At 42.7% G+C, this 17,206-nt stretch overlaps 1 protein-coding gene across 2 annotated transcripts in view; it reads right to left on the bottom strand.

The window, feature by feature from the left end:
• The window catches only part of cemip2 (cell migration inducing hyaluronidase 2), an 82,237-nt gene extending 65,262 nt beyond the window's left edge, over nt 1–16,975 (bottom strand). Inside the window, exons 1-3 of one of the 2 annotated variants that reach the window (XM_057831332.1) lie at nt 16,718–16,975; nt 3,664–4,028; nt 2,821–2,961 (exon numbers count right to left, since the gene is read on the bottom strand). In XM_057831332.1, the coding sequence (XP_057687315.1) occupies nt 2,821–2,961; nt 3,664–3,997 (475 nt within the window). In that variant the 5' untranslated portion in view covers nt 3,998–4,028; nt 16,718–16,975. The remainder of the gene's footprint in view (nt 1–2,820; nt 2,962–3,663; nt 4,029–16,717) is intronic. The other variant, XM_057831333.1, reaches the window with a different exon arrangement.
• Between the last annotated feature and the right edge of the window lie 231 nt (nt 16,976–17,206).

Below are 17,206 nucleotides of genomic sequence, written 5' to 3'. Positions count from 1 at the left end.
AGCAGGGTGTTGCCTGCACCGGCGGGGGGCCCTGCCCTGTCTTGGGCTTAGTGGGCCGCTGGGGTTCCCGTGCCGTGCCGGTTGGGGGGCTGCGGCTGTGGCCCGTGGCCCGGGTGCGCGGGCGGGGGTGGGGAAATACGTGGGGTTGGTGGTGCATCCCCTCCTGCCATCCCTGAAGGCCGGTTGATGGGTGCGCGGGTGGCCCGGGGGACCACCCTGGATCCCAGGGGGGGGCTCCTTTGCTGGGCTGCGGGAGGAGGGATGGGCTGCGCTTGACCCCCTGACCCCCTGCCCACCCTCCCTCCCTCCCCGGGCTGGCTGGGTGGGGGCCGTGGCCCTGGGTTGGCTCCCGCGCGACTTCTCCGCCCGTCTGCGTGGCTGTCGCGCGTCCGGTGGGGCTCGCGTGCTGCGGGATGCGGTAGGGCATGCTCGGGTTGGGGGTCCTGGTGCCGGGATTGGCGATGGGGCGGCGTAGGGTTGGTCGCCAACGGGCTTACATTTATAAGAGATTCACATGTTTACTGGGTTCTAGATCACAGAACTGATTTGTGTACACTCTACCTCTTTCAATCACTTAGCTTATAGACACCCCCACCCCTGTGCCCCTCTTTCACTGGCCAATAGGCCCCCACATGGTGTAAACTGGAAATACATCTCGCTGACAATGGCACCAGCATATTAATAATTAGTCTAGATGTTCTATGTATTTCTTGTTGTTGTTTGTGTATGTGTTTCTTTTCTTTCTTCTTTTGTGTTGCTTTTCTTCTGTCCCCCCATAATCCCTTCCTGTTCGCTGCTTTGTCATAATAAAAAGGTATTTTGAATGATCACAATGGGAGTATATCAGACTCTCAATGTGAAACATTAAAACTGTTCAGACAACCCGGGCACTTAGACTTCCATTCTCTGTGTCAAACAGCTGAACAGGACAGGTTTAAAAAAAAAAAAAAAAAAAAAAAAAAGCTCATAACACGTTCAACCCATTGTAGTGAAGGGAATAGTTATTTTTTCTTTTAAGTATGAAAGTAAGGGCGCTTTCACACTAGACCAAGAGAACCAGGTTGGAGACTACCTCGCAGCAACGCTTTAAAATGAGTTGTTTAAAAAGTTCAGCATTCACACTGCGCCAACTGAACTTTCTGACTAGCATCAAGCGGACGAAAGGCATACTCATTGATTGGACAAAAAGAAGAGGAGGGAGCGTCACAGCATAGTGCTGTGATGCTGCATGTAATGTAGCATAGCATTATTTTTACATATTAAACTGTATATAGGGTTTTTTTTAATTACTGTCTTTCATTTTGCAATTATAATATAACCATGCATCTGTATGTGTCAATTTTTGTCAACTGACTGTTTTGTGAAGCAGAAGTTTGTATGCACATAAGTTCGAATGAAAAAAAAAAGAATTAAAAAAACGTAATGTAGCATAGCATAGCTCGTCGCCACTGGGGGTTGTTCCCTCCCGACTTAATGCTGAGCGAAATGGAGTATATAAAAATGCATAGGGGGAAATTAAACCACGAAAGAGAACCGCGTGGTACAAGTCACACAGGCGGGCGCTCTCACTTTCGTGACTTTTTGGACTGTCAAATTGTCGCCACTTCCTGGACAACGAGACTCATGAAACGCCGCCCCGAGAGGCTCCACCTACTTCAGGCAGTCACTCACACAGCAACAGCATGCAAACCCCAATCCCCACATTAGAACCCAATTCTGTGTATCAAATATTGTACTGCTTAGCGCAGCACAACAATATTTGGCCACAGCTAATCATCTGTCATCTTGCCATTTTTGGTATTGAATAGCATTTGCGCTGTACTTCCGCTTCCAAGGATGCCCTGTGTGTACCATCACAGCCTAGAGCATCGCAGCTCCACGCTGTGATGCTGCACAAAAAGTAGCTGAAGCGCACCCTGCTCCGGTTGCATTCACAAGCGAAGCAGGGTGCGCCTAAATAGGTCTGAGACCCACGATTTTTGAGTGGACCAGAGTTTGGTTGTTTGGGTTCACGTTTACAAAATGAAGCAGACTATCAGAGAAAAAGAACTTTGGTGAAAGCGCCCTAACACAAGCAACAAAAGCAGGTATGTTTATGGTTATTGATTAGCATGTTAGCAAGCTATGTTTATGCTTACGTGTCGATGATTATCGATTAGCATGTCAGCAAAAATAAATTTCCCTTAATAGGGCATTCATTAAACTCTTTAGCTGGCATCATGGACGGTGATAGAAGTCCAATCCATTTTGACTAGGAGGGGGGCAAATGAACGAATGTAGCAAAGAACTGGCGTCCACATATATGGTCATCACTTTTTGGGTAATGTAGGCCACACTTTTATTCCACATGGTAATATTGCGGCCTACATGAGACAAAATGTGATGTCCATGTATGTGGACGCCAGCTCTTGATATATTTGTTTATATTACCAAAACTTCACTTGCCCCACAAAGGGTTACAAATGAAAGAGTTGGACAAAAGCAACATAAATCAAACGCTAAACTGTCTGATATATCTTTTACTCACCCCCTCTTTATGCAAAATACAAAGTAATAACGTCACAAAGAAACCAACTTTCTCAAGGAATAATCTATTGAATAAATGGTTACTAGAGTTCCTTTTTGGAAAAAAGACAACAATAACAACAACAAAAATCTAATTACATTATTTTTATCGTCCAGGCCTAGATCTAGAACAAGAAGTCTATAAAAATGGTGCCTTTTCAAGGGAAACACTCAACACTCTTGCGAATGGATAGTTGAATTTGTGACTTAAAATACTGCTTTACACCTAGGGATTCTTCTTGTCGGGCTCCTTACCTCCCGATTGGATTTTGAGGGAGCGGAACGTCGCAGAAGACTCCAATCGAAATAGATTTCCTCTCCCGACAATAATAGTCTTTTCTGGCTGGTGGCCTGGGTTCCAGTTACTCAGGGACGGGTTGTGATCGGGACAATTCTCTGCAAATATCACCAGTACAGAATCAGAAATGATTCCATGTACGGCAGGGGTCTCAAACATGCAGCCAAGGGTCCAATTGAGGCCCGCGGGACAATATTTTGCGGCCCCGTATTTGACATGAAAATATACTATTAAGTGTTGCCCACAGGCATCTTACCATTGGCAATGAAAATATATGTACAATTTTAAATACAATTAATCTAATAAGAATATATTATATTAATTGGGTTTTTTTTTTTCAATTTTTAATATATTTTTTAATTGTGGCTCGTAAGTATTTTGCACAAGGAAGTTTTTTTTGTTGTTTTCTAAAAAATATTTTATGGCCAAAGTAGCTGAGGCTAATGATTCCTTTTGACAGTTTTTTTCCAGCCAAATTCAATTAGCAACACTAGTCCCTTTTGGGGGGAATCCTTGATGCAGTCCAGGCTCACTTAGACTCTATTTCTAGCAGTCCCTCGATAGATTCAGTTTGAGACCCCTGGCGTAAGGGATTCAGCATTAACGCTTTAAGTTTCTTGGTTGTTTCCTAACCTGGGTATTGTGGGTTCAATCTGTATTGTTCAAAATGTTTATAGAAATATCTATTGTAACTTTCTGGAATTAAGTATCACTTTTGTTTCTGGTGAGTACTTATTCTGCAAGTGTTTTTTGATGTTAGCCATGCTGGTTGTATTTTAAAAGCTATACAACATGCTCACCGTCTAAAATGTCCCCACTAGTGAGACTAAGAACAAGTATGAGGCATAAGAAGAAGGCTCCCATGGACACCCCGAAGCAGATGAGCGTGTTCTTTCTAAGCTTGGGGCTCTGAACACACTCCCGCCGTTGGTTGTCCTCCGACAAGATGAAAGTGGCTTGTCGCTGCGGCGGCAGACCGTGTGGTTTGATCGGCGGCGGAGGTGGCGCTTTCGCCGGCAGGGGTGAGCGGACTGGAGCCACCCGCCCCGGCACGTAACCTGGGGAACGCTGGTGGTTGCCTTTAGGGGGAGCCGCAAAGACCGGGAAGCGGCTCGAGCCATCACTTGTCGGCATGGTAGTTAGGTCTGCTGACGCCTGCTGCTATCTGAAAGGGGGAAAAAAACAGAATTGGAGAAGGAGGGTCAGACAAACAATAGTCATTCAACACTGCATGTTTAAACAAATGAGTCACTGAGGCGCTTGGAAAAGATTTGGAAAAGTGCAGCAAAGGGAAAAACGTGGAACATTTTTGCAAAAGCATCGCATGCAAAACTTAATTTGGAATCCTATGTTTGTGCATGCCATGAATGAACCCATCTGACTGAAATGTCTATTTATTAGTAGGAATAAAATTGTGAATCGTGTAAAGGGGCCAGCAGGCTAAACACATGCATAGTTCAATGCTGCAATCTTTTCAACGTACGAAAACAAGACTGTTGTTCACGTACATTTTACAGACTTCTGGCTGAACTATCTTCGAATTATGAAACAGGAAGAATAAGTCTTGTTTGAAAATTAAAATATGGGTTTACAATTCATGTTATAAAACTGAGAATTAAAGTTGACATTACTTTCAAATAAAGTAAATAATGGTATAATCTGATTATTATTTGGACAAGTACTGTAACTTGTAAGTAGGGATGTTCCTGATCCGATCATGTGTCAGAAATCGGCCCGATCGGGTCATTTTTCCTTTTTTTTTTTTTTTTTTTTTTTTTTAAACCTGTCCTGTTCAGCTGTTTGACACGGAGAATGGAAGTCTAAGTGTCCGGTTGGTCTGAAAGGTTTTAATGTTTCACATTGAGGGTATGACATACTCCCATGGTGATCATACAACATACCTCATTTATTATGACAAAGCAGCAAACGGGAAGGGGTTATGGGGGAACAGAAGAAAAGAAACGAGAAGAAAGAAAAGGAACACAACAACAACAAATACATTGAACGCCTACACTAACTATTAATATGTTGGTGCTATCGTCAGCTAGATATATTTCTGGTTGACATGATGTGGGGGGCCTGTTGACCAAGGAAAGAAGGGGACGGGGGTGGTTGAGTCTGTAAGCCAGCGCAGCCCATCCCTCCTCCCGCAGCCCAGCAAAGGAGCCATCGCCCCCCGCCCCTCCGGGATCCAGGGTGGTCCCCCGGGTCACCCGCGCACCCATCAACTGGCCTTCAGGTATGGCAAGAGGGGACGCACTAACCCCACGCCTGCCCCCGTACGCCCACTCGGCACGCCACGGGACCTCCAGCGGCCCACCAAGTCCAGGGCAGGGTCCCCCGCCGGAGCAGGCAACATCCAGCGACCCGCGACGGAGCGCAGGGAGGATGCCCAGTCAGGGAAGAGAGGGGAAGACGGAGGCAGGAGAACGCTAAGGAGCCGCCACGGGGCGACGTGAGATCTGAGCCCCGACCCACTCCCACAGCCGGCACCCCAGGCAGAGGGGAGGCCACGCCCCGGGAGCCACGCCATAGAGAAAAAGAGTGGGACCCACCTACCACCCTTTTACTGTGGCTGGCAGGTTCCCGGCTGGCAGCCATTACCCAGCACCGTGATGGGATTGTGAGGGGAGGGTAGTGCAATGTATGCATTAAAATAGGAAAGCTTGGCTTGGGGCAGTGGGACCGCAGCATGGAATTTCTACCCAGCCGCCCGTCACACCGCCCTTTGCCGGAGCTCTCCTGTGGAGTATGATGTATGTGGTGCGTTAAAAAAGATGCAAGAATGGCGGGGCCTGCCGCGAGGAAGTAACCGTGAGGCAACCCCCCCCAACAGGTCCCAACCATCCCACAACCTTGATGTGCGATGCATTAAAAACAGGGGAGCCGGGCCGGGACTGTATGGCCACGTCCCAACTCTACCCGGAGAAATGAATGAGTATGTAAGTGCCAGGGTGAAAGATATTTACAGTGCCGAAGTCAGGAGTGCGTGAGTTAAGAGGCAGGCAACCCGCAGGCGTGGCCCCGTCCACCAGAACCACCGGCCGCAAGGCAGGAGAAGTGCCAGGGCCCCAATCAACCCCCGCCCCAGACCACCCACAGCGCGCCCACCCCTCCCCCCCGCCACCCGAGCACCCACCCCGCACCCCGAGCAGGCGCTACGCCAAGCGCCAGAGACCAGGGGATGTCCACCCCACCGGCAAGGGACAGCAAGCCCCACCCATGGGCCCCAAGAGGCCCCGCCGGCAGGAGGGCAGCAGAAGCCACCGCGGTCTAGAGAGGCGGACAGGGCCGGAGACAGACCAAGGGGACGGAGGCGCAACCCCACCAACCCACCCCCGGGCCAGGAGGGGTACGCGGTATGACACCAGGGGGCACCTCCCCGGTACAGGGAGACGCGGCCCCGGTCGAGCCGACCCGGGAGGGAACTATGACCGCCGCATACACCACCCAACCCCACTCCGGCCGGCTGGGGAAGGGCCGCGGCCCCGGACCGACAACAGCGCGGCACCCCCACCCGCCCGCAGACCAGCGAGCGCCCAACGTAATCCACGCATGACCAGACACAACCAGACAAGCCCTAGCTGAAAACCTCGGGGCCAGGACTTTCGACGGGACGGCACAGGTCGTGTCATTTTTCAAAGGATCGGAATCAGGTGAAAAGGTTTGTGTGTTCAATTTTTTTTATTGTATATTTCTTTTTGTATTTTTAAGGGCTAAAAAGTAACAAAATAATCCAGTGATACAATGACATTGCCAAAAGAAAGACAAGCATATACGTTTTATTCTCAGCAACATTCCCGGATAAAGCGGTAGAGGAAGTAAATAATACTGTACTGTAATATGTTTAGAACTTTTGTTCAAATTAAAAAATGTAAAAAAATAAGAATTAAAAATGGATTCTTCCTGTAATTCATTTTATCTAAAATTACGTATCTTGTTTTTTTTTTTTTTTTTTTTCACTGCCTGCCCATCGCATTATATGAATATAAACCTAATACTACCAATGGATGTCAATTGGGGCCACAAAATATTTTCCCGTGGGCCGCAATTGGCTCCTGGGCTGCAATTTTGAGATACCTGTCCTATCTGAATATAGTCACGAACCGACGTGGCAGCCATGTTAGGGAGGTCAACGTTCCAATTGAAGTTAATGCATGGACATTGTCTTTAAGCATGCTTTCCTCCTGGAAATCCAGCCAAATTATTTTTACATGGCTGTAACTGTGTGATTGCAGTTGCATGAGTCCGCATGGAAAAACGATGACTGCCAAGCTCCGAGGCAAAGATTTTGATTCAGCTACTTTGTAATCAAGCTATTGGAGTTAAACACACTCGGGAGGCAAAGAAAGAAAATAATTCCAAAACTGACACACATAAGATTGCAAGAAAATCATATGAAAAAAAACTAACCGAATAGGTCATCATGGAAAAAAAAACAAAAAAAAACTGTCTGAGTGTTGGTAATGTCCAAAGTCCAAAAGGTTGTTGTAAACACTGAATGATGACAACATTCCGACAAGTATATTAAGACAGTTGAACCAGATGGCACCAATTACAGTCGGGCAGCAGTGTTCCACTTCCAGGTCTGGTTACATAACTCAAAAGAGGAAAGTAGCACAAAATAGGCTACACACAGTTTGGACAAACATTCAAATGTCGGGCATATGGTCACACACCTGCACACAACAAAAGCAGAGGAAATGATGCTGCAGAACCAAAAAAAAATAGCTTCGGCAGTAGGAACCTCTAAGAACCTCATGACACAATACAATTTGCGAAACAAGTCTCACGATAACGATTATCTCACAACAATTATCGATACATGGGTCAGGAAATGAATTTGAGGCCCAATACGGCTATTTTTGGAGTATCAACCAATATCAGATTTGGTCACAAGATCGGATCGGATCCAATCCAGTAGTTGCGTGTTTTCAGTACCATCGTACTTTTTGGGTGCAGTAAATCAAACCACGGGTCAAATATGTCAGCTGAGTGAGACTACTCTTTAGAAATTAATGACAGTAACAGAATATCCTGTAATGTTCTTGAGGATGTACCAGGCTACCAGCAGAGCTTGGTTTAATACTAGGGATGTCCCAAGCCGATCACGTAATCGGAAATCGGGCCGATCCCGCTATTTTTCAGAGAATTGGAATCAAGTGATAAGGATCAGGTTTTTAATTAAAACATATATTTATTAAGGGAGTGCCAGAAAGTGAATTATTAGATCCATCGCAATTCGACACGTGACGATTTGATTACAATTCATAAATGTTCAAAAACGATGATTTTCCCTAATAACTTTATGACAGCCGATCGTAGCGGAACTAAATTCAAGACATGTCTGCCGCCCGGATACCTTTAACGGACGCACGCATAACGTTATGATGGATGCTGCCAGTTACTGAGCGAGAGATTTATTCCTTTTCAAAAGACTGCAAAATAAATTTGTGTATGAGACAAGCAGGGCTTCTGTGCGCAACTTATTTTTTAGAGCGAGAGGGGAAGAGAGATAGTTCGTTGCTCCTTGTCTTTCAGTTGTCCAGCGGTAGTTTCAAGTCATGTCAATTGAAAAATGTCCTGAGTGTGTTGCTAAGACCCGTGTGCGTCTATAAGAGGTGAGTACACTAACCCTCATGTACTGCTTAGCCTTTATTGTAGCCTTTATTGTTGTTGTTTTTGAGGTGTTAACAGTTAGCGTCGAGCGCTAAGCTAATTAGCTAATGTGTATTTCCATGTCCATTTGTTTGTTCGTGTACAAAAGTTACTGTATATGCAGAACGTGTAAAACCATGATTAAGTACAGCGGTAACACTACAAACATGCAAATTGTACAGAAATCTGTGAAAACAAAGTTTATTGGTTAAAAGAAGTCTTATTTCTAAAGACACTTTGTTTCCAGAAAATGTGTAATTAATTCCACTTGTGTAAATTTTATTGTATTGTTGAGAGAAATAAGTACTGCCTTTAAATGGTTAATATTTTTGCACTTTCTTGTAAAAAGAATATTTAAAAAAGCAGTTTAAGGGCTGATTTTTGTGGTATGGGCATGTTTCCATCGTTCCTGTTGAATCATTAAGATATTTTAAATAAATAATGGACATAAATTTGTTTGGCTACTTTATTAATTAGTAATGTACGGTGCATCGATAATCGTGATAAACATGATAACCGTGATCATCGTCAGTACCGTGATCATCATTCAATAATCGAATCATAGCACCCTCAATCGTAGTCGAATCGAATCGTGGCATGCCTAAGATGGCACACCCTGATAATTATGTTTTTCTGCTTTATGCTCATCGGGCCTCTCACTCTCCCCCTGTTGCTTTTCTTGGTCACCAGTGCAGCTGGCGTTTTGCTTCTTAAAGTTAACGATGATTAACAGGTTTGTAGCTTTGAAGGCTCGGTAGCTCTGCAACAAAGGCAGATCATTGTTTAGTCAGTTTTCTTTTAAAGGGGTAAAAAGTAATAAAATAATCCAGAAATACAATGGCATTGCCAAAAGATACAAAAATATATACTAGGGCTGTCAAAATTATCGCGTTAACGGGCGTTAATTAATTTTTTAAATTAATCACGTTAAAATATTTGACGCAATTAACGCATGCACTGAATGAGCCGCTCTCGCATTGCCTCAAACAGATTTCAATGACGCCGTTTATGGACATTAAGAGTGAAGAGAATGCCACCGGCCGCTTGGGGGCAGCGCAGCGCCGTTCCATACTAATGTTATTCCTTCTAATAGTGGGAGAATTAGTAGTTGTGAGACGTTTATGCTGTTGCTTTGTGCTCCACACATATTTCAGTAAGTTTGCTTTCTTTTAGTGGCAATTATGTGTCTCTTGTTGTATTTTGGGTATGATATGCACAGAGATATATCTGTTATAAAGGCAAGTGGACACAGGCGTTCTTTGGGCTGCGCCGTTTATTGGCATAAGCTTCTGCAACTTCTTCACAACAAACAGAAGTATCATTTAGTGAAAGCACAAGAAAAATAATATTGCTATCTCTCACAAAAAAATAATGTTCACAAAAAGAAAAGCACTTCAGTCTGTAGTAATGAGGCCCTATTCTCACACAGCTAAACAACAATGCAAAGTGAACTGGCATTAATCAGAGTTTGGTCACTCAATTCTTATTATTGTTATTCTTATTCTTCTTATTATTATATTAACTCTACTTTTGATTGAAAATTTTGCAAATTTTATTAAAAGGAAAATATGAAGAGGGGTTTTAATATAAAATTACTATGACTTGTAACTATAACATTTTGTCTTTTATGAACTACAAGTCTTACTATCCGTGGATCACTTAAACAGAAAGAATGTTAATAATGCCATTTGTGGATTTATTCTTATAATAAACAAATACAGCACTTATGTACAGTATGTTGTATGTATATATCTGTCTTGTGTCTTATCTTTCCATTCCAACAATAATTTACAGAAAAATATGGCATATTTTAGAGATGGTTTGAATTGCGATTAATTACGATTAATTAATTTTTAAGCTGTAATTAACTCGATTAAACATTTTTATCGTTTTACAGCCCTAATATATACATTTTATACTCTGCAACACCCCCGGATAAAGCGGAAGAGGAAGTACTGTAAAAAGTACAGTACTTACACAAAAAAAAATTTTTTTTTTTTTTTTTTTTAAACTTTTTTTCCCGTATCGGATCGGGACTCTGTTTCAGTGGATCCTCTAAATCAGGTGACTCAGAGTCAGGTGCAAAAAATATGCGATCAGGACATGTGTTATTTTCACTCGTCTAAAAACATGGGAATAGGATCGGTATTGGCAAAAAATATCTTGAAATAAATCAAATTGGGAGTAAAAAAAATCAGCATCTGGATATTCCTAGTTCAAATTGTAAAATAAAAGACATTTGGATGTGCATTTTTTTCCTCTCATTAATAATTTTTTTTGAGATATGAAATCAGAACGATATATCACCAGATCCTCAAAATCCAGTGATTCGGACTCGGACTCACATCCAAAAATATGCAATCGGGACATCCCTTGTAGACACTTTTGCAGTGGAAAACGTCTGTGGGAGCCTGTTGGTTTCTTTACCAGGCATGAAAATTCGAAATTCGCCGTTTTGAAGTCAAAAAGGGCGACCTACATGAATTGCGTAGATCCGAGGAGAAATTCTTTTTGGGAGGGGGGGGGGGGGGGGGGTCGGGAGGTTTTATTTAATTATTATTATTATTATTATCATCATGTGATTAACTTAGTACGTAAACTGAGCACTTAAGAAATCGGTTCTTTAAAACAGTGACACGTGGACAGTCAGCAAATCCTTCTAGATGCTTCGCTGACGAGAACCAATCATCGGCCCAAGCTGCGTTCCATTATTCCAAACGCGCGCACTACGTGTACATGGAGTGCTCGGAGAGCCTTTGGTTGCTTTGCAAAGCTACGAAAAAAAAAGCAGGCCTTATCCACACCGGGGCAGACCAGAGCGCAGCATACACACTTGCCTGTATTTGCCAGCAGATTGAATTTGGTGAGTAATGGTTTCAATCGTTTTCACATTTTGCGATATAAAAAAAGTTACTGCCATTCGTTGCAGCTTGCGTTGAACACTGCCAGAGCTAGCCAAATCTCCCATGAAAAAAAATAGCTCCCGTTAAATTGGCGTCAAGCTTGTGTATTTAGCGGTAATATAGACGAAGAAACACACTGTTGAGTCAAATTAAGCGGCATGCTCTCGGATGGAGGGGGGCGCCTCGTATCGCTCCCGTCGTCCGCCTGAGACGCGTTATTTTCGGCTGTGACTTGAGATGACGGCCGGTGTCGGCACAACACCGGCCCGACGAGTGGTGGGAATGACTCTTGCTAAGCTTTTCAGGAATACAGGGATCCCTCGTTTTTCGCGGTTAATGGGGACCAGAACCCGCCACAATAAGTGAAAACCGCGAAGTAGCGCCCCCCCCCCTCCCCATTTTGTGTGCGTGTTCGATGTAATTATTCAGATTTTACATTGGAAAAAAGATACATATATATAAGACATGCTTTTTCACTTTTTTCACCAAAGTATCATTTATAAATGGTTTTCAAGCACTTCAAAATGTAAGAATTATGATAAGTTTTAAACATGTTACTGCCCCACCTAATTATTTTTAAACAAGAAGAAAGTAGTAAGAAAATGCTTGGCTTTATTAAATGCTTCATAGTGAGTCTACTCAAACCCTCTCAGGCTTTGTTAAACGGTGATTGACACATGTGCAAAGTTTTTCTTTTTATATATATTTTTTTGTTTGAAACAACTTATTTGATTGAATAATAAAGACACAAATGTCCTAGCCAAAATGTGGCAACGCAAAACATTACTTCAATGGAAAAATTTGTTTCAATCAAGAAAAATAGTTTTCAAATGCTTTTTTTGTCTCAAATTTATTTTTGCAATCAAAAACAATTTTTTTTATTGAAGTGACTTTTTGGGGATTAAAAGTATATACTGTATTTTGATTGAAGCAACTTTGTTCTTTATAGAAGTAACTTTGTTTTTTGATTGAATAAAAAAAACACAAATCTACCTCCATCGTTATTGAGAAAGAAATTAAGAAAGCTTTAAAACTAAAAGCCACCAGGGAGTCCGGTTTTTTTTTTTTTTTTTTTTTTAATATTTATATTTCATTACATAGACATGCCTCGTAGGGAAAGGAGATTGAGGGATAAAAAAAGGAGTTGGATGAAGCTGCTAAAGGCAGTGGATACCTCATCAGCTGGGTGAATAGCAGACCTGGTAAGAACAAGTTTGCAAGGATAGTCGGGTATTAAATACAATTATAAACACAATTACAATGTTATTTTTCTATAAGATTTTATGTCATTGCTTTATTAATCATTAGGTGCTAGAGTTGTTAAGTATGGATAATAATGAAATAATAGTTTTGAGAAAACTGTGCTTTTGGTGGCTCAGTGACCATCTGATGTGGTTTGTTCTCAGATGAACAAGTTGAGGAAGGAAGTTTCGATGCAGAGGTTGAAGGAAGAAAAGAGGCAGACTGACTGAGTCACAGCCAGAAAGTGTGGATGACAGTTTTGATTTCTATTCACTGTTGCCCCTTCCCAATTAAAGTATGTCACAGTCGCAGCCAATTATTATCTAAAGCTGGTTAAAATTGAAGTTATGTTGTTTTAAGCCGTATTAAATACTTGTTCATGTGCCCCTTTTGATCTACGAGCACCCGCCCCTCCACCGGTCTCTGCACGGCCCTGCTGAAACACAGTGTGGGTCGACAGAGCTCAATATTTTGTTGGGGTGTACAGTGTACTGGAACATTATTTCCTCCACACCCTTCTCACCTTTTTAACCCCCGACCCATTTTCATGCCTGCTTTACGCACCAATGACACAATTGTAAAATTATGGAGTATCGCGATATACCACTATATCGATGCAATGTCACATCACTCAGCAGGCCTTTTCTTTTATCTAATCACCGTTGACAACCTTCCTGTCAAACTGGATTGGGTGTATACCACCGTCAATGACAGCCAGTAGGTCAATTTATAAAATATCATCAAAGCATTTACAACAGTAGGAAGGTTTTTGATCCGTTTTCTGAGTTTCAGTGCTGTAGGTGTTAGGGGTGTAACAAAATATCGAAATAGTGATATTTCAAGATTTGTATCCAAAAAGGTATTGATACGCTTCTGCCAAGAATCGATAATATAGAATATTATAGAATAGAATATTTCAAGCAAAAGTTACGGTATTGTGTAATCCAGTACTTCTCAAATAGTAGGGCGCAGAGCAATGCCGGGGTGGCGCGTGTGACTTCGGGGAACATGCTTTTTTTTTTTGCTTTTTTTTTTGCCGTACTAGAATAAAGTGTACTTGCACATCCACTCAGTGGGTGGCAGTGGCGCTCTCATTTTCAAAGTGCGCGCAGTATTTTTGAAGTAAGCAAGAGCACACGGAAGAGACTCGTGAAGCGCTGGAGAGCTGTGCGCCGTTTTCGAAAGCCGTTCTCCGGCTGGACTCACGCAGCAACCCACTGTCCTCTCCGGTTCTCACGTGTCCACGCGAAAAGTGCCATTTTCGGCTTCGGATCGTCACGACGACCGCCCTCACCTACGGTTCTCCCTCGGCCGCCGAGAATGCGCTTTTTTCGGGCCGTTTGCCTTCTGGCTTTGATATTTAATTCAGTGGTCGATGAGGAAAGACCACTGTTTACTGTGTCTAAAAATGATTATAGCCAGGGGTGCATATAAGTGGTCCGCATGCGCGCATGCGTACTGGACGTAGACAAACGCGCTGGCCCTCAACGGCTTCCATACGCTTTTGCGTACCGATGGCTGACCACTGTATTTGCGGCGGACACAAGAAAATAACTTCTCAAAATGTCGAAGAGGCAGGCCACACTGAGTAATTACTTCAGTGTCCCCCACCCGTTAAAAGACAGACAGACGACAGAGACGTCACCGGAGCTACCAAGAAAAAGGACTTTTGCTGAAAAGTGGCTACAAGAGGTATCATGGCTAGAAGCAAATGATGCTCGCACGGAAATGCGGTACAAAATGTGCCGTGAGAATTCCAATGTCGCCGATAAGAGCAGCGCATTTTATGTAGGGTCAAACAATTTCAGCCATCCAAACTTTGAAAAGCACGAAAAAAACAGAGAGCATGTGGCAATTAAGCAAACTATCAATGTCAAACAGGACCTCACTCGCCCTATGGACAAGTTGCGGAATAGAGCGGAATAAAGGTAATGAACAGCGACATGCACTGACAAACGTGTTTTTGCTCGCATTTTACAAAGCTAAACATGCACGTTCAATGAGGTCTTATGAGGAGGACATCCCACTTTTAAAAAGGCTTGGAGTTAATGTGGGAGCCTTTATTTTGAATTGGTGCTTTTTATTTCTTTACATTTCACTTCAAAGTAATGGCAATTTTGTTGTGCCAGTTGATGTTAATCAAGCATTAATTGTTAATATAATTAAAGTTAATTGGCTCTAAGTAAAGCTTGTCATAAATTTATCGCATCAGGCGGGTCGGCTCTTAAGCTCAATGAGGACCAAGTCACATCTCCAGGTCCTCCTCTGAGAACCTGGGCAAAAAAATTATGTGCACCCCTGATTATAGCGGACAGCCGGAAGCCAAATAAATTAAGACGCCACTTGAAGACATTAGACCCCAATCTCATTGATAAGCCGCTTGGTTGTTTTTCAGCGAAAACGTGCCAAATATTGCCAACAATCGTCCCGCTTTGTCAGTGTTATATCAGTAAACCAGTGAGCACTTTTAGCATGCTCAGTGCAAAATAACCCCACACCTTTGCAAACTGGAGGTGATAATGTGAGCAGCAAAAAGAAAAACTGTCCTTCTGTCCAGACACTTTTTTTTTTCTTCTATTCAGTTTTGTTTTTTCGGTCAAATTTTTTGCCATATTGTCCTCATGAGTTAATGTTTCTAATCAATTTGAATTTGTTATTATTTACTGATTTTATTTTTCAGTATCAAATGGTAAAAAATGTACCTTGAGTGTATTTTTACAGACTTTTTTTTGGCAAAATGATGCGCATTAAGTCTTTTCTGTTACAAACAAAACAATGTTAATAAAGTTATACTTTATAAATTGATCTGTTATTTTCTCTAATAGAAAAAAAGGATACAATGTTAGGCAGAGGCATACTTATAATAGTAATATTATAGACAAATGATACTATTTACAGTGGCGGCAGTTTGGGGGGGCGCGAAACATTTACTCTTCCTTAGTCTTCCTTGGGGGGCGTAACAGAAAATAATTGAGAAGCACTGGTGTAATCCAACACGCGGCCGTTACAAAAAAGCTTTTTAAGTTGAAAATTCTTGTACATAAATGCTTAAATCGTGCAATTTCTATAGATATGAACGTAAAACAGTCTAGAATCTTGGTTAAAAGCAAAAAAAAGTGCAGTTATCGTTCATTTTACGTAAACATTTCAAGCCTAAAGTACACTAATTTTATCCATTGATTTTTTTTTTTTTTTACGTTTCAAAGTACATGCATGGTGCTATTTAATATAATAATTACCTTAAATCCTCGACCAAATCACTCTTTAGACACTCCTGCCTGCTTGTATGCAGTAAAACCATCGTCCTGTTTCCACCTAAATCCGGCGTTGGAACGCAGTGTGCGTTTGGGTTAATCAAAGTGAAAGCCAACTCAACGTTCTGCCGGCGTGGCGCAATGTCTGTGGGAGCTTTCTTGTCAACTGATTTTGAAGTCTATGGTAATATATATAAAATATAGGAACAAAAATATGTATGTTTTGTAATAAATTACCGAGATAACTGATCCATACCCGGTATCGGCAGATCCTCAAAATCAGGTGACTCTGATTCGAACTCTAGTGCAGCAATATACGACTGGGACAACACTAATAAATACAACATTGTTATTAATATTAACTCAATGCCTTCCAAGACTTTTCAAAGACAAGCGAAAGACGTCCTATTGATGGTGACCGATCTCCAATCCATTTGGACTTGGAGGGCTAGATTGGACGTCTCGCGCTGTCAATGGCAGCCAATGAGTTAACGATCCGTGGACAGCAGTGTATTCTCGGTAAATGCGACCACTCATCACTTACGGTAGCTCAGAAAGGGGGTTCCGCTTCTGCTCAAATAGCAATGCAAATAATGATTTACGGTCTTGTTTTGACCACAATTAACACAGAAAGAGGAACGTGGAGATTCTTAGAAGTTACTGGCTAACGGTTCGGCTGGCAACTCTAAATAAGGAGGTAACGTAACACGCAGAGTCAAAACCGGGAACCATTTAGGAGCTTTCTCCTTCTTGTATACGCCAGCAAAGAGGCAGCGTGAAAGCCGCTCGTGAGTTACCTTCGGCGGTGGTCGGGCTGTCCTGCTCCCGCTGCCGCTCTGGTCCATCCGCTCCGAAAGCCAACTCTGATACGCACCAAGTAGCTTCACCCTCGCCGCTGGCTGTCCGCGTGCCTTTTATATACAGCTTTTGTACACATGGTGAGTTTTGTGTGTCTGTCGAGGGGCAGTCGTCCCCCCACCACCGCCTCCGACGGTCAAACCCTCTCGTAGCCGCGGAAAGGAGGAGCACTCCATGGGTAGGCAAGTAGCTGTCGGGACGAGAGAGGAAGTGACGATGCGTTAAGAGACAGTCGGAAAAAAGAAAATTATACCACAAAAAAGGAAAATATATATTCTTTATTGTATATAACACGTGATGTATTGTGGTGGCGTGAGTTATGAGAATTATTGTGCATTCAAACTGTAGTTTTTGCGAAATTTGTAAAGTTATTGTGAAATTTGTTAAGTTATTGCAGCTGTTTTTGTAGGTGGCACCGAACAATTTAT

This window comes from Corythoichthys intestinalis, chromosome 3 (genome assembly GCF_030265065.1).
Source record: "Corythoichthys intestinalis isolate RoL2023-P3 chromosome 3, ASM3026506v1, whole genome shotgun sequence".
NCBI classification, from domain to species: Eukaryota; Metazoa; Chordata; class Actinopteri; order Syngnathiformes; family Syngnathidae; genus Corythoichthys; species Corythoichthys intestinalis.
The sequence above is the reverse complement of the archived record's forward strand: the minus strand, read 5'-3'. Positions and strand labels throughout refer to the sequence as shown.